Source organism: Vombatus ursinus, unplaced genomic scaffold (genome assembly GCF_900497805.2).
Source record: "Vombatus ursinus unplaced genomic scaffold, bare-nosed wombat genome assembly UNPS02014813.1, whole genome shotgun sequence".
Classification (NCBI taxonomy): Eukaryota; Metazoa; Chordata; class Mammalia; order Diprotodontia; family Vombatidae; genus Vombatus; species Vombatus ursinus.
This window is the reverse complement of record NW_020954591.1, coordinates 21,808,676-21,831,521: the sequence shown is the minus strand read 5'-3', so window position 1 is coordinate 21,831,521 and position 22,846 is coordinate 21,808,676. Positions and strand designations below refer to the sequence as shown.

Here is a 22,846-nt window from a genome sequence, read left to right as displayed (position 1 = left end):
GCTCTCTTTCAGGACGCAGTGTTGTGGTCCAAGGTTTGATGCAATCAGCACAACCTTAATCTCCAACAGCATCTGGAGGACCTTACCATCCAAAGGAAGTCCTTCAAAATTTGAGTATTTGCTGGTTTTCCATCACAGTGGTATATATCTTGGGCAAGCATGTGTTTTATGCTTTCCTGATATTGACAATTAGAGTAGTAAACCATGTTCTCTCGTTTGTTAAATATCTTTCAAGGAATCTTGAATAATTTTATGTATGAATAGGATATAACTTTTTGGAAAAGAATCTTTTAAGTTGGCATTTTTGCTCCATTAAATCAATTTTAAAAAATCCACACAACAGAATCTCATTCATTTTTCATTGAATTGTGTGGTCAAGATGTGATTTTTTTTTTTTTAGTATTAATAAGGTCAGACAATCAGCATTTATTAAGCTTTTACTATGTGATAGTATGCTAAGGCAAAAACATCTATCCCTGCCATCAAGAAATTCATATTTCTCCTTAGACAACATGTAAACAACTATGTACGAACAAGATATACCCAGTATAAACAGGTAATATCAAAAGGAAAGTTTCGGCAGGAAAGGGGGAAGGATCAGGAAAGGCCCTGTGCAGAAGGTAGGATCTGAGCTGTCTTCAGTGAGGTCTGAAATTTTTTTATGCCTTCACAATCATCATCTTAGATGTATCTTGTGAATCAATCCCAATTGGTCATCTTCAGCACAGATCACCTCTATGTATGTTAGCTCTAATCCAGCTGTTTTTCTTGTCTTTTTTTCTCCTCAGTGTCATTTTAACCTCTGTAAACACATCAGGATTTGATTATATTGTCAAAGTATGGTGACTGCCATTCTTGATGATGAAAAAAGCTTGTTATGAAAATCTTTGCAGCTCTTTTATTTTTAATATTTCAACCGTTCTAGTTTCATCCTTTGATGACTTTGCTTAGTAGGGTCTTCTTGCCTTCTCTAACTGATTCTACTCTGCTTTTTTCTGCTTTATCTGGGATAGTGCTCAATCTTCCAACATCCTTCTTAAGACTTTACAAACAAGATAATATTTCTCTTAGTCTAGAAAGTAAACCAAGTGTTTGCTGACCAAGGCATTTGGGGCTTATCTGATGTCTTTGTATTGACAGCAGTAAAACATCTGTGTGAAGCTATTAACATTTTGTCCTTCCATTATCAATTTTTCATTATCCAAAAAATCATTTGTCTTGGTCAAGATAGAATTATTTCAATTGCATGACTTTTTTTTCCCATTTCTATTTTTCTAGTTAACATGAATTTTAGTCAGTGGTCTGAGCTGTACACAGCTGAATCAGCAATGAAAACAAACCATTTCCTGTCTGTTAAAATGAAGTCAGTTTTATTTTTTGTGATATTTGGTGATTATGTTCATCACCAGTAGGAAGAAAGTGTTCGTGAAATACCAGTACAGGACTTTACTCTGTGTAAGGTTTTGATTAAAACACACAAGAAACCAGAGAGATTTTCTTAGAGCTATATTACTTTTCTCTTCCTGTCTATTTCTCATCCTTCCCACCTATTCCCCCATCTTTACACTGAAGTCACAAAATACACTGATTAAATTTGGAAACTCTTTTTGAGTTTTTGTAGAATTTCTCTGCCATTTCATCATCTGCAACAGACATTGGTAAATACAGCCCAATTTCTTTATGGCAGCCTTTCTTCTGATACTAGTAATGAGCATTGCCATACAAGATGATCAAATATTTGAAGAAATTATGTTCCTTGTTCTTTGGGTGCAAGATAAAACTAACTGTGCCACTGCTCTAAGAAAAATCCATACGCCATTCTTCCACTTAACTACAACTTCCTTTTTTCTGTTTTAAAGTAAGAATGTCACGGTTGATATGATTCAGTTCCTTCATTAGTTATGCTTAGTTGTTGGTCATTAGAAAAGGATTTCACATCAAAGAGTACCAACTTCTAAGATCCTAGAGGACAGGAGCTGTTAATTTTTCTTTGAATTCCCAGATACCTAGTACAGTGTCTGGTACATAATAGGTGCTTAATAAATGCCAGCTGATTAGCATCATAGGTCCTCTGTTCCCACACCATCAATACAGAAGCAGAAGGGGGTTACACAGGACTGAAGGTCATTTTGTATTTATACTGTGGAAGGCCAGGACTAAAAAATATATAAACAACAGGCCAAACTCCTGGTGCTGAACTGCTCCATACTTAGGTTAGTCTTCAGAAAGCAGATTGTCTTGTCAAGACTACATTCAAAGAAGGTTTTTCCAATGGGGCAGAATTCAGGTAGCAGATCATATAAACTCATACTCAGATCCTCACTTTGGGTTTATACAGCTCTTAAAATGTTTTCATATGAATGTTGTCATTTGAAAGGTAAGAGGGAAATAGACATCCTATAGAGATAGCTCCAGTGCACAAATGCTTATAAAAAATTAAAGGAGAAGGAGCTTTGAAACACAGCTAGGGCAGGGAGAACCTTATTAGGTGGTAAACTCCCTATTCAAGAGGTTGAGGAGATGCTATATGATTACTTGTTAGAGATATTATAGATAGTATTTCTGCTTTGGATGGAAGACTAGATCTATCTCTAAGATCCTTTCTAACTCAGATTATTTGACAAATTGCCCCTCTTAAATTGCAATCACATTGTTTTACCGTCACTGAGACTCATGTTTCAATTTTCATTAAGAGGAGTTGAAGAGCTGTGCATAGCACTTAATAATGTTTTATTCGCAGAGGTATCTCTACTCTTCCTTTCCCCAAATCTTTAAACAATCTCCTGCTGACAATTTTAGCAGCCTACTAAGGAGAGATGATGGAAGTAAATATAGTAATTTGTTCTCATTTTTCTTCAGCAGATAGGGATTCCGAATTTTAAGAAAATTGTGATTTTCATAGCCTTACCTTTCCATCAGGATGAGTAATTTCTCCATGAATTTCTTCTTCTACTTTAGAATCAGGAACAGGGCATATGAGAGGTTCAAATATTTCATTGGGTATGAGCTAAGAAAAAGAAAGAAAATAAGACTTTGTGTCAGTAATCTAAAGAATATATAAAGTATCACATAGGAAGGGAATAGGCATACACACACACCCCCTCCAACCACTGTATGCCAGGCACCCTAAGTACTTTATACATATCCCATTTGATCTTTTCTGGGATGTAGGTACTGACATCTTCATTTTATAGTTGAAGAAACTGAGACAGATTAAACAACTTGCCCAGGGTCACACAGCTACAAAGTGTCTCTGAGGCTAGATTTGAACTTGGGTCTTAACCAATTCCAAATCCAGTGTGCTCTTATTCACTGCATTAGGTAGCTGCCATATCACATTAAATGATACATTATGCCAAGCCCCCAAAAAAACTGAGGTACTTTACAGATTAAAATTAAATAGGTTTACTATAAAATGATACATATTAGGTTCTAAGCACCAGATATATTTAACTACTTAATTAACTTTTTTGTGTGTCACAGACTTCTCAATAGCATCATGTTAAAAATAAGCCCAAAGCCAGTGCTGCAAAGGCAAAGTGTATTCTATGTCAAAGCTTTCCAGCTACCAGAGGGGCTCTTGAATCAACTTCAACTCCAGCCCCTGACCCACCTCACACCAACACCTTTTGACCAAGCTCCCTCGTGCCACCTATAGCTTCTTCCACAGCCTCCCAGGACAACCCTGAAACATCTGTCTGCCTCCCTCAAGGGCCCTTTCCCCATCCACTTACACTCACCCTGGACTTACTTCTTAAGGGTTAGCACACTTCCAACCTATTTTGTTCTCCCTGTCTCCCATGATACTGACCTCACAGTTGCTGAACAAAACCATTTCTCCTACTCCAACTATTCTTTCTCTTATTCCCATCTACCTCAACCCTATTCCTTCGACATCCCACTATAAATCTGCCCAACCCTTCCACTGTGCCCCCTGGAATACCTGTTCCATAATTTAACTTCCTTTAACCTTCTCCTTCTCACTCCTCCCATCTTTTGAAACTCACTGAGTTGCCTCCTGATGACACTGCATCCCTGGCCACCCTTTGCAACATTAGCTGTGCTTTTTCTCACACTTCATGTTGGGGAAGCCTGAATATTCGCTGCCATTCCCACTTCCAGAATTTACAACCATCAACTGGAATGGTTGTAAATCCTGTGTGGTTTACGTATCCACCTCCAGATTAAATATAAAATCTTGTTTGGTGTTTAGAGTCCTTTATAACCTAGCCCTACTTTTCCAATGTTCTTACATTTTACACTTACCACCCCAACACACCCCACCCCCATGTATTCTGTGGTCCAGTGACCCTGGACACCTTGCAATTCCCCTCCCAATTCTGTGCATTTTCAACAACTGTTCCTCATGCACAGAATGCTCCCTCCTCATGTCTACCTTCTGGCTTCCTTCAAATCCAACTAAATTCTTACCTTCAACAGAATGCCATTCCAATCCTCCTTAATTCTAGTGCTTTCTCTCTGTTGATTATCTCCAGTTTATCCTGTAAATAGCATGTCAGTACATAGCTGTTTGTGTGCCATCTCCTCAATTAGACTATGAGATTCTTGAGAGCAGGGCATTTCTTTTGCCTTTCTTTGTACTACTCACATTAGCAAAGTAGCCGCACAGAATAGACACTAAATAAATATTTATTGAATGACTATCCAAATTTATCACCCAATACAAATCCTGGTGGCCAATATCTACTGACCCCCAGGTCGTCCTTTCTTCCTTCTCACTGAGTTCAGTGCCTGGCACACTGTCTTCCTATCCACCCCCAACTCCTGCCATCATCTTAGGACACTTCACCTTATCTACTGATGTTTCCTTAAATACTCTTAACTTGCTAGTTCCTCAGTATGCTCATTTCCCTTGACTGACTCCTCCATTCCATCCTGGCTGCATGAAGAGAGTGCCACATGTTCATTCCTCCCATCATCCATCAATGTTCTATTTCTATGTGGAGGAACTCTGAAATTCCTTTATTTGGTCATACTCTTTTATCATTCCATCTTTCTCTATCACCAGTCATGCCTTGCAAAACCCCAACCTTGGATTACACTCCCCTTCTGCCTCCTTTGCTACTATCCTTGTACTACTGAATGGAGCTGGAAAAAGTCAAAAAATACTATACAGATGACTAAGTTCACTACAAATTTATGTTCTCTACCCTCAACAGAGCCTTCATGGTAGCAAGGTAATCATTCTAGTCCTATGATCAGTTCACAACCTGATAACCCATTAACTATTCTAAACCTTATCTCTCCTTAATTTCCCCATGGCACATCCTTACCTCATTTCCCTGAAGGGGAAAAAAAAACAAACAGGGTCCTCTGTCAAGAGCTCTTCTCCCTTCCTCATTTCACATCCCTTTGACATCACTGCCCTCTTCATAAAGTCTCTCTGATGAAGATTAGGTCTTTCTTGCCAAAGCCAACCCTTCTACATTCACCCTTGAGCCCATGTACTCATCCATCTTCTCCCAGCAGATCATCCTGTCATCCTCGTGTTCTTGAATCTTCAATGTTTCCCTCTCTACTGGCTCCTTACTTCTGCCTACAAACATGCTGATGTCTCCTCTGTCCTCAAAAAACCCTCACATGACCCTATCATCCCAGCTAACTAACCCTTTTTCCCTTCTCTGTTAAACTTTTGATGAACTCTTCTATACTATCTGCATTTCCTTTCCTCTAACTCTCCTGAAGTCTGCCACCTGGCTTCCAACCTCTTCATTCAACAGAAACTGCTCTCTACAAAGTTACCAATCATCTCTCCATTGTCCAATATTTCTAAATCCCCATCCTTCTTGAACTCTTTGCTGCATGTGACACTGTTCACCTCCTGCTGAATCCTCTTTGGCTTTTCTTGATCCTGCTTTCTCTTGTTTCTTCTCCTGTCTAAACACTTCTTCTCAGTTGTCTTTGCTAGTTCTTCATCCTTGTCACAGCTCTGACTGCGGATGTCTCCCAAGGTTCTGCCCTGACCCCTTTTCTTATCTACCTCAATAAATAATTATTTTTCTCAGTTGCCCATTTGTTAGCAATACTTGGGGGTTCTTTAAGAATCCTGATTATAGCAGTGTCAAATAGCAGACCATATTCATATAACACTTTTGAGGTTTGTCTCTATGCTATTATCACTTAGTGACCTCATCACTTCCAGTGCATTTAGTTATCTCTATGCAAAGGATTCCCAGATATGTATATCCAAGTCTTTGACCTCCAAACTGGACATCTCAAATTCACCATGTCCAGAGCAGAACTCATCTCTTTTCCCCAAAACCCTCTCCCTTCTGAATTTGGCTATTACTATTCAAAGTACCACTGTTCTGGTTTCCCAGGTTCACAGCCATTGTATCCTCCTCATTCTTACTGACCCCCCATATCCAGTAGGATGACAAATCTTGTCATTTCTACCATCATGCACCTACATCTCTCATATACATTCCTTTCCCTCCATTCACAGAGCCACCAAGTTAAGTTCAAGTCCTCATCACCTCTCATTTGGACTATAGCAACAGTCTTGTAATTGGTCTCCCTGTCTCAAGTTTCTTCCCCACTTCAATTCGTGCTCCACTCAGCTGCTAAAGGTGTAGGTTTAACTATGTCCTTGGAGCTCAGTAAACTCCAGCGGCTCTTTATTACCTCCAAAATTAACTTTAAAGTCCTCTTTTTGGCATTTAAGGCTCTTCATACCTGACCCCTTTCTTCCTTTCCAGTGTTCTCACACTTGACTTCTCCCACTCCCACCCCCTCACTCAACAGCCTAGCAATATCGGCTTGATGTTCCTCAAATATGGTGCTCTATCTCCCATCTTTATTATCCCTTGTGCTTAGAATGCTCTCCCTCCTTGTCTCTACCTCTTGACATCCCTGGCTTCTCTCAAGACTCAGCTCAAAGGCCAGCTTTTCAAGGAGGCCTTCTCAGTACCCTAGTCACCAAAGCCTTCCTCTCTAAAATTACCTTCCTTTTGCTCTATATTTATTGTGTGCAGGCATTTATTTCCATGGTATCTTCCACGTTAGGATGTAACTTCCTTAAAGGTAGGGACCACTTTTGTATTTTTTGCCTTGCTTTGCCCCAGTGCTTAGTACAATACTTGGAACATAGTAAGAACTCAAAAGAATGCTAGATTAATTAAAGCTAAATTTTTTAAAAGCCTCAGCAGAATCCTTTATTCACTTACCCACCTAATCACGTATCTCTTTAGCCACTTTTTTTTTAAACTTTCAAGACAGGTAGGGAAGGAGGTTAATTCCAGCACCAATTCATTTATATCTACATGCATTAAAATATTAAGCTACTACAAAATTCACCTGTCTTTTATCTGAATTACTTAGATCATGAACCGGTGCTGACTTTGGTCTCCGAGGCAGATTTCCTGTTTTTACCCAAAAAAAAAAAAAAAAAGTTACATTAAAAATAAAGTTTGTAACATAAAGAAGTCTCCTTTCAATTAAAACAGGCTCATATCAAATGCATGCACTTATTTTTTTAACTCTTAAAATTAACTTCTCTGTCTTAATAGTGTGACATATTGGCTGAAACATCTTTAAAACTCTGGCACCTGACACAGAATCATAGATTTAGAGCTGAAATGGACCTCAGAGATCACAACATTTAAGACCCTCATTTAAGCTGAAGAAACTGAGGCCCAGAGAGGTGGCCAACAATAAACTTATTTATATAGTACAAGTGTGTAATGATGATTCAGTTGTCGGCACATCAATTTACATCTAATTTAGAAAACTGGCAAAAATCCCCTCTTAAAAACTGCCTTTGTGTAGCATAAAAGAAAAATTGTTAGGATGACAGCTTACATAAAGTTTATAAACATCACACAGCACATGTCACTGAAGACAATAAAACCTCTTGGGAAACAGAGGTAACCACAAATACTTGTTTACACTGGGATAGATAACCCTGCTTAAATAACAACCATTGGCAGAGGGATGGAGTTAGCCACCACGTAGCTTTACACAGTGTCTAAGCCAGCTCTTAAGTCCAGATTTTATGATAAAGACCAGTGCTTTTTGGTACCCCACATTATGCCCCTCTCTATGGCTGTTTTTTTTTTTCTGCCATGAGCTTCCACCTGAATTAAGCAATTTCACTTTTAAAAATTATTAATTTATGAATTCTATCTAGTTATGATGAAGAACCCCAAGTTGTAACCAGATCCAGACTGCAGCAAATGAAACCTGGAAATTCATTTAAAGAAGAATTAAGGCTCTTTCCAAATGCATTTAAACAATAGATCTTCTTTTTGCAACTTAGCTGTTAACACCATTCTCCCTGCCTCTCCTGCAATGTCATAGGAATCTCACATAAAAAGGGAGTAATTATTCCAGGCTTATAAAGAGGGAGTAATTATTCCAGGATTAGAAACAGAGTATGAGAAAAACTTGATTCGGTAACTTTCCATCATAAAAAATGTTAAGTTGGTTATATATTACGCTAGAGTCAAGGTCATAGAATTTTAGGGAAGGGACTTTGGTGATAATTTAGTTCAAACCCCATCATTTTATAGATAAGAAACTAAAGCCTAAAGTGGTAAAAGAGCCTTGCATAAGGTTCCAGAGGTGGTATCAGATTCAAGATTCAAACCCTTTTCATCTTACTCTAAATCAAGTTCCCCTACACCCTCCTGTATTTGTGTCTCTTCTCCCCTATCTGACTATGAGAGCTACATAAGGGCAGAGACTGGCTTTATCCCCTATATTCACCATAGCAACTAGCCTAGTGCATCGCACACAGTAAGTTCCAAATAAATGTCTGTCCAATGAATGTTGCTAAACTTCATCAAGGGTCCTTTACAAGTCTTGAAGTGGAACATGAACTATAACTGTCAGTCCACACACAGAGAACAAGGACAGGAACCAACTCTCCTGACTCTCCAACTAAGTCTACTTTGAAAGACTATTTTACCTTTAATGAATAGTTTAATTTGTGTTTTATTTTCCATTTAGTCAACTAGTAAATGTAAGGAGAAGAGGGCTTATGTCTGTAAAAAAGTAAAGTACCTGCAAAGCTGTCACCTTTCAAACGTTCCAGTCATAAGATCTGTCCAAGGTTCCCTCCCAGTCTAAATCTAGATGCTCTAGATGAAGCAGATGCATCTACTCGTTTCTTTATGGTGCAAAATCTTCTTACAAAATCTCCGAGTTAGAAGGGCTTTTGGTGACCATATAGTCCAATCCATCCATATCTGAACAAGGTAATACCTATCTGACAGGCAGTCACATAGCCTTCACCTGAAGGCCTCCAGTGAGGGAGAAATCATTTTCTCCCAAGGGAGTCCATTCCACTTTTGATAGCTCTTATTGTTAGAAAGTCTTCCCTTACATCAAGCCTCTTTGTTGCTAGTCTGGCCCCCTGGGGGCAAGCAGAACAAATTTGATATTTTTTCCAATGGACAGCCCTTCAACTATTTCAAAGCACTTTACCTATCTTCACAAGTCTTCTCCTCTTCAGAAAAAAATCTCCAATTATTTAAAATAATCTTCATATATAGCACTTTGCCATCCTAGTCACTGTCGCCAAGATACTCTCTAGCTCATAAATTTCCTTCCTAAAATAAAGAACTGAAAACAAACTTTCATATGTGGTCAGTCTAGGACAGAATACAATAAGATGATGATCTTTCATTAGGCCTTAATCTGAATTTGATAAATTACACAATAATAATAATAGCTAACAGTGATATAGCACTCACTATGTGCCATGCACTGTGTTAAGTGTTATACAAATATCTCATTTGATCCTCAGAACAACCCTGGGAGACATGTGCTATTATTATACCCATTTTGCAGATAAGGAAATTGAGGCAGACAAAGGTTAAATGACTTGCCCAGGGTCACACAGCCAAAAAAAGTGTCTAAAAAGGCAGATTTAAACTCAGGTCTTCTTGACTTCAGGCCCAGCACTCTATCCACTACACCTCCTAGCTCTGCCTCCATTCTTCTTTAAGAGATTTCAAAACTATAAAGAAAGCGATGAAATCTACCAGTCACTATTAGAGTAGAGGTCTGGTGATCAGGGCCAGAAAGATACATTTTTCTAGACTTATTCCATCTATTTAAAGTCCTCCAGGAATGCTTAGCATGTCTCATTGGTCAAATAGCTATCCCCTCCTTGACCCAATCAAAGTTCACACCTTGTTTTTTTTCTGTTTTTCCACACCTTGTTAAGAAATCACTAAGTATAAACCATCTTGTTAACACATTTAAAATTTCATCAAGTCTGCAACTGATGGATTCAATTGAAGTGCCTGGGCCTCCCTGTGATTTCACGTATTGCTTCTTAATGGGACAAAAATTAAGCTATATGCCAAAGATTAGCATTTCTTATAAACTATGTTCTGTGGAGCTCACAGCCAACCTTTCTGCTTTTCTGTTTGTATAGTTCATACACAATTTCTCCATCTAACAGATTCAGAGAACTATCACTTTACTAGAAAGTTGTCTTCTTAAAGATCTGACTCAAATCAGGCATCAAAAAGATGGTGTGTATTTAATCAGTTGATTAGATTAGCATAATGAAAAGTGTTTTTCTATATTCTCAGTCAAGTTGAGGGGAAGAGGGGATATTTGTTTTATTAATTGTAAATTTTTTTTGTACCTATGCACATGGATAATTGGGTAAAATCAAGATGATTCAAGAAACAACAAGGAAAAGTGTTAAAACACACCTAGTTCAAGCACCAAATCCAAAGAAGAAAAACAAGACATTGACTATATGGTGATCTCCCTGCACAGTGTTGTTATCAAATGGCTAAAAACAGTTCCATGCTTCCAGCAAAATTAAAAAGCTATTTACCAACAGAATATAACAAAATTTAAAATGAAGCTCTCGAATTCTCTAAGCAAAAAAATTTCAAGTAAAAAGTAACGATATCGAAATTTTTTAAAATTGTTAAATCAATCTTGTGGTACACTTCCAAGTAAGCAATAAGAAACCATTTCAGAAGATTTTACTCAAAGGGAGCTGATGACATTTTGTTAAAGAAAACAGGTCCAGAAAAAAATAGTTTTAAAGAAATTAAAAAAGAGCTAGGAAGAATAACAGAAGAACTCACAAACATTTGTAAATGTGGATTTAAGTATTATCAATTTACACTGTATATATTTTGTCTGTACATAGTTATTTTTATTTGCACAGTGTAATACTCCATTTTAATGTGAATTCCTTGAGGGCAGGGATTATGATTTTGCTTTTATTCATATCCCTGAGGCTTAGCACAGTGCCTAAACATGTAATAAATGCTTGATGACTGACAGGTTTTATTGTTATTAAAAGAATCCAAAGTCAAACTCAGACATGAAGAAGAAGAGTTTCAATGTTGTAAAAATGTGAGAACTTAATTCATAAAATAGATCATTAATAGGTGAACACCTAACAGGTCATGGATAAGTTTCTGCTAAGTTTTTTTATAATATACATGTATGCTTATGGTGTACCCATAAACCATGTCATACCTCGTCCTGGTGAATGATTTTTCTTGTATTTTTCCATCTGACTTGAAGATAAGTTCTGACTCTTCTGAAAGCCTAACAATGGATTCTGTAATCATATTACATATGGACACTTTAAGTAAAAAAGAAGAATGCTTATTTTTTTAATGGTGAACAATCTGTGACAAAAATATTAGGCATCATGAAAAAAAATTAGGCATCATTTTGTTCAGTTTGCTTTCAGAAGTCAATAGCAAATGTTTATTCCTACCAAAGGACCTAGTACAGTCAGATAAGTAATCCACTTTCAAAGAGGGAAATATTCTTTAAAAATAGTACTAAAGTGACCCTGGGCAAGTCACTTAACCCCAACTGCCTCACCAAAAAGCAAAAAAAAAAAAGTGCACTAAAGTAGTTTGATTTTTTTTCCCTACATAATATCCCAGAAAGGAGATCATTCACTCTATTAACAAATCCCTCAATTTGTACCTCTCAGTTTTAAGATTTAAACATGTCAATTAATTGATTTTTAAAATCTCGTATCAGGCTCAACACAAAAAAACATACCTTCAGTTTAACTACAGATTATAATTAGCAATGTTGGAATCCAAAGTTTGTAACAATTAGAAAAATCTGTTTGTATTTGGATTAAATTCTGAATAATATATGTGATCAGTAAAAAATAACTATAAACTCACTGGAGACTCTTCTTTTTTCACAGAAATCAAGGGACGTTCATTCTTTAAGTTGTTTTCAATAGCTTCTGCTTTTTTCCAGGCTTCAAGTCGAAACCGTTCCATTATTTTTATCTCTTCCCGAAGGTCAGTGTTCTCTTTAGCTAATGTTTCTATCTGGCTTTTAAGGCGACCATGTGTATCTGACCACTTTGTCTCCTTTCGCTTCAACTCTTCTTGTAAATCTGCTACTTGTTGTTTTAAAGCCTTCAAAAGAGAAGCAAGCATTCAGAGGTGCTCAATAAACTTAAATGACATTTTTTGTTATCAAGCTGCTATAGTATGAATAGATCCTAGGTGACATAGACATGCATGTAAACAGACGGAGTATTTATTTACATCCAAGGAACTGTTAGGTATCATGGGTACATACAAAAAGGTTTAGGACAAATGGTACCTGCCAGTCATGTGTTCGTAAGCTAGGTAGGGAGAGAAGACATACAAAAATAACTGGTACAAAAAGTCTTGTATATATTAAATATCAAACAGTAATGACATAGGAATTAAAAAAAAAAACAAGAACACTTTTGGATGAGGAAAAAAAACCAAGTCTAAGTTGGCCCTGAAAGACTATGATCAGCAGATCAAAAAGAGAAGAGATTTCAGGTAAGGGGAACAGTTTCAACAAAGGTCCAAGAAGGCAAAGCATAATATTCAAGGGCATAAAGAGTGTATCAGTTTGGCTAGAGAAGTAGGATCCTGTAGAAACATTATGCAATGTAAACTAGGAAAGTTAAGTTGAAGCTAAGGCTTTGAATTCCAGGTTTGGATTTTGTCCTGCTGGCACTTTGAGTGGAGCAGTTATAAAACAAAAGGAAATTTAAAAAGAAAAAATCTGGCAGCAGGACAGAGTTAGGAAATGGTGACAGGGGAAGGACCAGACATATAGAGCAGTTCGAAGATTACTGCAATAGTCAAGTCATGAACTGTGGATGGTGACGTGGGAAAGAAAAGGACAGAGAGATATGGAAGACATGAAGAAAACTCGACTAGATTACTAATTAAATATAGTAGAATAGAAAAGATGGAAAACCAATCAGCAAGCATTTATTAAGTACAAACTATGTACCAGACACTAGGAGCTGAAAAGACAGACAAAAATGAAGCAGTCCCCTATTCCCATCAAGGAGTTTACACTCTAAATAAGGAAGATAGCAGGTACATAAATGTGTAGGTTCAAATTTTGGTGGGAAGGGCACTGGTGGGATAATTATAAAAAGCTTCATTAAAGAAGGTAGCACGTGTGAAGAGTTTCGAAAGAAACAAGAAGTACAAAAAGTGAACAGCATTTCCAGGTATGGGGCACAGCCAGTAAAAAGCACAGAGATGGATGATGGAGTACCATATGAAAACAGCCAGAAGGCCAGTTTGGCAGAATAGCTGAATGCAAGAAATGGAACACTCTACTCTAAAACTGGATACAGAAGCTTGAGCTAGGTTGTAAGGGGCTTTAAAAGCTAAACAAAGGGGTTTTATATTTGATCCCAGAGGCAACAAGAAGCTATTAAAATCCATTGAGTAAGCAAATAACATAATCAGAATTGCACATAAGGAAAAATATCACTTGACAACTGTGTGGAGGAGGACACCTGAGGCAAAGAGACCAATTAGAAAGGTACTACATTAGTTAAGGCAAAAGGTAATGAGGGCCTAAACTAAGGCTGTGAGAACAAAGAGAAGGGGACAGACAAGAGATATTATAGAAGTAGAAACAAGATTTGGCAACTAATTGGATATGTGGAATGACAAAAGAACAAAGAATCAAGGATGACACCAAGGTTGCAAACCTGTGTGACTGCAAGAGGGTGGTGTAATCAACAAAACTAAGTTTGAAAAGGTAAGATTTGGGAAAAAGAAAAGTTCAGTTTGAGACACACAGAATTTGAGATGTCTCAGGAATATCCATTTTGAAATATCCAATAGGTAATTACAGATGTGCCACTGGACCTCACAAGAAAGACTACAGCTGGATTTGGGAGTGATCTGCATAGAGACAATAATTAAATCTATGAGAACCAAGTGAGATAATGTACAAAACGAATTAGAACTCAGGACAGAGCCGTTGAGGTATATCCACAATTAGAGGTATACACACGGATGATAAACCAGAAGAGGAGATTTGAATTTCAAGCCTGAATGCACTTGAAGAGAAAAACAATTAACATTAATCCAAATAAAGAAGTCATAGGATTATCAACATAGAGCTGAAAGATTTCACGGGATCATCTATTCCAACCTTTTCATTTTATAGATGAAGAAACTGAGGCTGAGGGTGGTGAAATGACCTGTGTCAGTGAAGTGGCAGAGGTCAGAATTTAATCCAGTTCTCTAACTTCAGAGCCATTATTATTCTTCTCGATAAAGAAGATATGACTGAGAATATTACCATATTTAACTCAGGCTTTGGTATTATTTTCTATTATATAGACACACACACGTGTTTAAAAAAAGTATACTCACACACATATGTATGTATAGATCTATATCTTGTATACTATATACACACATATATACATATACATATATATATCTTCCCATTTTATAGATGAGGAACTGAGGCAGACAGATGTTAACTGACTTGTGTAAGGCACACAGATAGTAGGTGTCGGGTTGGATTTGAACTCATGTTTTCCAAATTCCAGCTTTGATGCTCTATTGTGCCATCTTGTTACCTTATAAAAGAACATATGGGTGGAACAGAAATTCAAGTTTTAGACAGAATTTTAGCTGATGATACAAAATCTACATAAAAATGTGCAATGGACAGCTGAATGTAGAACTGGAGCTTGAGAATAAAGCCAAGACTGAAGGGCAGAGGAAAGAAAACGTTCCCAAATCTAATCTATTTCAAATTAGTAAATAAATATGAAAGGAATTTTTTTAATCTAATTAATAAGAAACTATATTCAGTGAAAAACTATTACTGTCTTCTATTATAAAAACCATTGCCTTAAATGACATTATAAAAAAGCCAAGATATAAGCATTATATGCAATTACAACTCTGCTTTTTAATAATCTCCTTCTAGAAACACTGATACTTCAAAAAAACAAATCCATTATTTCAATGAGCATCTATATTCCATCCACTGATTAACAACTGCTTTACACCTCAATAGACTATCATTTCGGCTGCCACAGCCAAAAAAGTTCATCACCTGGTATCAAATGTTTTGGTGATGTGATTACTCAACATTTGGCTAGATTGGTCATCAGAAGTCAGACACACAGTTGATATATCACTTGGCACATATCTGAAGGTCCTTCTAGGACCTTTCAAAGTTTATGCTCCACTGGCATATCTAAAAGAATCAATGGTCAACTCCATGCACAGAAACAGAACTCCAATGGAAAATGTTTTTAATAAAAATAAAAACACCAAAGCCTGAGTTAAATATGGTAATATTCTCAGTCATATCAGATATACATAAGAGGTCAGAATTAAGATATTAAATAACTGAGCTACAGCTTGATTACAGTTGCACAATGAGAATCAAATGAACCAATTCTTATTTCAGTGTACATGCTATCCAATCTGCAGCTATGACATCTTCCTGGCTTTTACATAGAAAAATATCATATTTATCTAGTTAGTGCTAGAGATAATTATTAATTATTTTTATAAGTACCATATTGCACCGAGTATGTTTAGTTAGAATTCTGACATCATACTTAAAAAACACTTAAAATGATTGAGATTAGCAAATGAATCCTGTGTTGTAGATCCATAACAAAAATTCTATAACAATATATTCCTGACATTTTCTGATTATCGGTCTATCAATACAACTTCGAGCACTCTGCACAGCTCACATGTTTGTGCCACGATGAGCTCTCATACCTGAATTTCTTCACGCTCCTTTCTATCTGGAATTGCTCTTGCAGTTGCAGCGTACTTTTCAAAAACTCTGCGTTCTTTTTGTAGCTTTCGCATCTCCTCCTTTTTAAACTCTTCAATTCGAGCCAATTCTTTTGCTTTCTGCTGCTCAAAGTCTGCAATCTCCTTTCTAAATTAATTAAATACAAATACATCTTATCACCTAGAATAAATATCCAGTAGAGTAATCCAAATGTCAAATCAATAAGGAATTTTAAGTGACAACCTGCAATGTCAAAATCAGGGAACTAACATGAGACAAACATTATGTGAATATGGTAATATTCTCGGCTATATCAGATATCATAAGAGACCAGAATTAGGATATTAGATAACTGAGCTACAGTTAATGATAACAGTTACCATACAAAGCTGACATTCCCTCTGGATAGTCTCTGAACTTCTAATTCATGGCTATGAACTCTACAACATAACCAAGTGAATAAGGCAATGGCAACTTCTCATTTTTGTTTGCCTGTGTAAACGTATATTAGGCCAGGAATGAGATTACCTGGGTCTCATTCTGGCTTTGTTTGTGTGACTTTGAAGAAGTCATTTATTCTCATTTAGCCTTAGTTTTCTTCAAATTCAAAATGAGCTATAAGGATCCTTCCTGCTCTAAAACTGTTATGTGTATACATATGTACATAATTTTATATATCTATGATGTCGCTTAACTTTATAATGTCTCCTACTCAAAACAAAAGTTAAAGAATGAGGCTAGAAATATATAGTCATTCTTCAAGATGGCATCATTACATAATGACCTTTAGTTTGCTAGCCAATCAAACGTATATTTTATTCTTAAATGAAAAGTGCAGCAAAGATGCCTTTTTAAAATAGCAGCTTCCCGGGTTATAAGATTTAACAGTATTTTGGGGCCTGATCTGCCTCTAGTTTGTCCATTGATGCTAGAACCCAGCATCTATCCATAAGCTGGTTCTGAGAAAGCAAGTTTATACAGGCTTGTTTTATACACCTGCTATCCCTTGTTCAATACTGAATCTGCCATTCCAAATTGAGCCACACCACTATATGGGGAAGCAAGAACACAGAAAGCCTGCCCCACTAATTTACCCAATTCCCTGCCCTTTAAGACCTGTTTCTCATACTGTATTATCCCAAAGTCTGTCCTCCCCCTCTCTCCAATCCAAACAACCACACTCCTACTTTAGTTCTCATTACCTTTCACCTAGATCATTGCAATAACTTAATAATACTGGGGATTCTGTTTATCCTACACATTGCTACCAGATTAATCTTTCTAAAGATGTCACCTACCAGTTCAAAACCTTCAGTGACTTACCACTACTTAATGAATCCAAATTCAAAGCCCTCCATGAATCCACCCATATATACTTTTATAAGGCAACAAGATGGCATGATAGAGCATCAAAACTGGAATTTGGAAGACATGAGTTCAAATTCAGCATTAGATACCTACTATCTGTATGCCTTACACAAATCAGTTAACATCTGTCTGCCTCAGTTCCTCATCTGTAAAATGGGAAGATATGTGTATATGTATATATGTGTGTATATAATATACAAGATAAATAGAGATCTATACACACATATATATGTGTGTGTGTGAGTATACATTTTTTTAAACACATTTCTGTGTCTATATCTCTAGCCCTTGTCTCTCAAACTACAGTCTTGCATCACCAAATACCTTTGGACATCTAACCTGGTTTATCATCTTTCCTAACTGTGGGTATCTCTTAAGATTCTTCCCTGGATTCTCTTCTCTACTTAGTGATCTCATCACCTCCCACAGGTTATCATCTCTATGCAGAGGATTGCCAAATCTATATATCCAACCACAGTCTCTCTTCTCAGCTCCAACCCACATCTTCATCTACTTATTAAACATTTCATTCTGTATGTCTCACTGGCATCTGAAATTCACATGTCCAAAACCTTTCCATTTTCTGAACTTCCCTATTACTGTTGAAGGTACAACAATATTCTTATCTGACCTCAGTGTTATCCTCAACTTACCTGTCACTCATCCCACTTATCCAATGCACCAAATCTTATCATTTCTACCTTCACAACATCTATGTATATCCCTTTCTCTCCACTCACAATGCAGCAAGGCACCTTAGTAGACGCCCCTATCACCTGTCTCACCTGGAAGGCTGAAATAGTCTTTTGACATCATCTGCTCCCTATTCCAATCTACCCTCCACTCAGCTGCGAAATGGGTCATCAACTGATGGGGCCAGGAAGAAGAAATCCAGAGCCAAGAGTTTTCTGATTCCTTCTCTAGGATTACTCACTTAACTGTTTACTGAGTGCCTATTATGTTGGAGCCATTGTACTAAGTGTAGAGTAACTAAGAAAAGCAAAAAACAGTCCCCCTACCCTCAAGAAGCTCATAATCTAATGGGGAAGAGAACATGCAAACAACCATATACAAACAAGCTATAAACAGGATAAACTGAAAATAACCAACTGAGAGAAGGCACTAGAAAATTAAGGGAAGATCAGAAAAAGCTTGCTTTAGAAGGAGGGATTTTAGCTGGGTCTTAAAGCCAGTAAGTGGAGATGAGGAAGCAAAACATTCCACATGTGGGGTACAGCCAGTGAAAATGCCAGGGATCAGGAGGTGGGATATCTTGTTTAAGGAACATAAGGCCAGTGTTACTGGATTTCAGAGTATATGGGGAAGGGAAAGGAGGAGAAAAGGAATAAGAAGACTAGAGAGAGTGTTTGAGGGAGAGTCAGTATATATGAAGTCTCCTAGTATGAGGGCAGGAGATGAAGAGGTGAGAAAGACTGAGCCAAGCACTGAACACATTGAAAAAAGAAGAGGACTGTCCCTGAAGTTGGTAGAAAACAGCTACCAGAATTTTGACTGAATGAGAAGTACAGATCAAATGAACCTCTGAGGAGGAAAGGAGGCAGAGTCAGTCAACAAACACTTATTAAGAGCCTACCGACTTCCAGGGGCAAAGCCAAGATGGTAGAGTACAGAAACACTCTGCTGAGCTCTCTCAACATTCCCCTCCAAACTTTAAAATAACACCACAAGTCAAATTCTGGAGTGGCAGACCCTAAAGGTCACAGTGGGACATTCTGCAAAGCCAAGCAAGACAGATTAGAAATAGAGATCTGTGACACCTGGGAAGAGGCTGTCCGGGAGCCCAGGTGAATGAAACCAGTGGTAGGATTAGGTGGTGGTGACAGAAAGCAGCAGCTTCAGGAGCTCTCAAGTCAGAGACAGCGAACCTGGCACCTGGTCAGAAAGAGATTACAGAGTACCCCTGTGCAAACACTGGACACAGGAACAGATGCTGTTTGGCAGCTTCATTGTCTATACCAACTTCTGGGTCATAGGCTGACCTCTTTTGGTCAAGAGGAAGTGGAAGCCCTGAGGGGTTCAAAAAGGGAAAATATATATACATACTCAATTGGTAACAGAAATCTATCTTATTCAATGGTTCCCTGTTGTAGGAGGCAAAAGAGATGAGAGAAGGAGGGTGTGTGATAAAAGGGAAGAAAAAAGAAAAAAAGAAGAAACAAAACAGACTTTAGAAGAGGGACAGGATGAAAAGAGAGCAGGATAAACAGAAGAAAATAGGATGAGGGAAATGTACAATTGGTAATCATAACTGTGAATAAGATAAACTCACCCATAAACCAGAAGTGGACAGCAGAAAAGATTAGAAACTAGAATTCCAACAACATGTTGTATACAAGAAACCACTTGAAAAGGTCACACAAAATTAAATTAAGGGGCTGAATCTATTCTGCTTCAACTGAAATGAAGAAGGCAGGGGTAGCAATCATGATCTCAAACAAAGCAAAAGCAAAAATAGAACCAATTAAAAAGGATAAGCAGAGAAACTAAATCTTCCTAAAAGAAACCACAGATCATGATGTAATATCAATACTAAACATATATGCAACAAATGTCATCTATAGCGTCCAGATTCTCAAAGGGAAAGTTAAATGAATTACAGGAGGAAACAGTAAAACTATACTAGTGGGGGACCTCAACTTTCCTCTCTCAAAGCTAGATAAATCTAACCATAAAATAAATTAAAAAAGGAAGTCAAGGAGATGAATAAAATTTAGAAAAGTTAGATATAATAGACCTCTGGAGAAAACTGAATGGGAATAGAAAGGAGTATATCTTTTTCTCATCTGTACATGGCACCCTCACAAAAACTGACCATGTATTAGGGCATAAAAACCTCATAACCAAATACAGACAAGCAGAAATATTAAATGCACCCTTTTCAAACCACAATGCGATAAAAAATTACATTTAGTAAAGGGACATGGAAACATAGATTAAAACTTAGAAACTAGGGGCAGCTAGATGGCGCAGTAGATAGGCACCGGCCCTGCATTCAGGAGGACCCGAGGTCAAATTTGACCTCAGACACATAACGCTTACTAACTGTGTGACCCTGGACAAGTCACTTAACCCCACTGCCCAAAAACAAAAACAAAAAACTTAGAAACTAAAAAAGAATGAGGGTTCAAAGAACAAAACATTGAAACAATCATTTCATTTAAGATGATAACAATGAGACAACATTCCAACATTTGTGGGATGCAGCCAAAGCAGTACATAGGGAAAAATTTTATCTCTAAATGCATACATTCATAAAAGAGAGCAGATCAATGAGTTAGTTATGCAACTAAAAAAACTAGAAAAAGAACAAATTACAAATTCCCAATTAAACAAAGAAATGGAAATCCTGAAAATCAAAGGAGAGAAAAAAAGTGAAAATTTTAAAAAAATTTTAAATTTAAAATTTAAAAAAAACACTGAATTAATAAAACTAGGAGCTGATTTTATGAAAAACAACAACAACAACAAAACAGATCAACTATTTTAATTTTCTTTAAAAAAGGAAGAACACCAGGGGCCGCTAGATGGCACAGTGGATAAAGCACCAGCTCTGAAAGTCAGGAGGACCTGCGTTCAAATTCAGCTTCAAACACTTGACACTTTTTATCTGTCTGACCCTGGGCAAGTCACTTAACCTTGACTGCCTCACCAAAAGTAAAAAAAATTTAAAAAAAAGAAAACCAAATTACCAGTATCAAAAATGAAAAGGGTGAATGTACCCTAATGAAATGAAAATTAAAGCAATTATTAGGAGTTATTTAGCCCAGTTATTATATGTAAATAAAACTGACATTCTAAGTGAAATGGATGAATATTTGCAAAAATATGAACTGCCCAGATTAACAGAAGAGGAAAGAGAATTTTTAAATAACCCTATCTTACAAAAAGATATTGAACAAGCCATCAATGAACTACCTAAGAAAAAATCCCCAGGACCAAATGGATTCACAAATGAATTCTACCAAATATTTAAGGAATAACCAATTCCAATACTATATAAACTATTTGAAAAAATAGGTAAAGGAGGAATCCTATCAAATGCCTTTTATGACACAAATATGGTTTTGATACCCAAACCAGGAAGAGCAAAACCAGAGAAGAAAAACTATAGACCAATTTCTTTATGAGTATCAAAGCAAAAATGTAAGGAGATTACAATAATATATCATGATGATCATACATTATGGCAAGGTGGAATTTATATCAGGAATACAGGGTTGTTCAATATTAGGAAATCAGCATAATTGACCATATCAATAAGAGTAACAACAAAAATGATACAATCATATCAATAGATGTAGAAAATGCCTTTGACAAAATGCAACACCCATTCCTTAAAAATACAAGAAAGCACAGGAATCAATGGAGCCTTTCTTAAAATATAAGTAAATCAAGGACACACTACCTGTAATTGGGATAAACTTGATGCCTTCCTCATTAAGATCAGAAGTGAAGCAAATGTCAAGAATATCAAGGGCATCAATGAAAAAAAAGTGTTAAGGAAGATGGCCTATATCACAAAGCAGTAATCATCAAAACAATCTAGTACTAGCTAAGAAATTGAATGGTGAATCAGTGGAATAAATTAGGTACACAATACAAAGCAATAAATCTCCATAGTAATTTAATGTTTGATAAGCCCAAAGATCTAAGCTTTTGGAGAAAAAACTCAACATCTGACAAAAATTTTGGGGAAAACTGGAAAGCAGTTTAGAAGGAACTAGGCACAGACCAAAATTCACACATTATACCAAGATAAGGTCAAAACGGATAAATGACTTAGACATAAAGAGTGATATCATAAATAAATTAAGGGAATATAGAAAAATGTACCTATCAGATCTATGGATAAGGGAAGAGCTTATGACCAAACAAGAAACAGATGGGATTACAGGAAGTAAAATAGAAAATTTTGATTACATGAAATTAAAAAGCTTTCCCACAAACAAAACTAAGGCAGTCAAAATTAGAAAGAAAACAGGAAACGGGAAAAATTTTTGCAGCAAGTTTCTTTTCTCAAATATATAGGAAACTGAGCCAAATTTATTAAAAAAAACAAAAACAAAAAAAAACAAGAGTGCCATTCCCCAGGTGATAAATGGTCAAAGAATATGAACAGACAGTTTTCAGAAGAAGAAACCAAAGCTATCAATAATCACATGAAAAAATTCTCTAATTCACTACTGATCTGAGAAATGTAAATTTAAACAGCTGTGAGATACTAATTCACATCTATCAGATTTGCTAACATGACAGATAAAGAAAATGACAAATGCTGGTAGGGACATGGAAAAATTGGGACACTAATACACTCTTCGTAGAACTGGGAATTAGTCCAAACCTTCTGCAGAACAATTTCGAGCTACACCCAAAGGGTTAAGAAACAGTACATACTCTCTGACCCAGCAAT

General features: G+C 36.7%; 1 protein-coding gene across 2 annotated transcripts in view; it reads right to left on the bottom strand.

Annotated features, from left to right (window-relative positions):
• Positions 1–22,846, bottom strand: part of CENPJ (centromere protein J) — a 44,900-nt gene that overhangs the window by 7,089 nt on the left and 14,965 nt on the right. The window contains exons 8-12 of one of the 2 annotated variants that reach the window (XM_027877558.1): positions 16,029–16,194; positions 12,153–12,395; positions 11,479–11,563; positions 7,318–7,382; positions 2,909–3,007 (exon numbers count right to left, since the gene is read on the bottom strand). In XM_027877558.1, coding sequence (XP_027733359.1) covers positions 2,909–3,007; positions 7,318–7,382; positions 11,479–11,563; positions 12,153–12,395; positions 16,029–16,194 — 658 coding nt within the window. The remainder of the gene's footprint in view (positions 1–2,908; positions 3,008–7,317; positions 7,383–11,478; positions 11,564–12,152; positions 12,396–16,028; positions 16,195–22,846) is intronic. The other variant, XM_027877559.1, reaches the window with a different exon arrangement.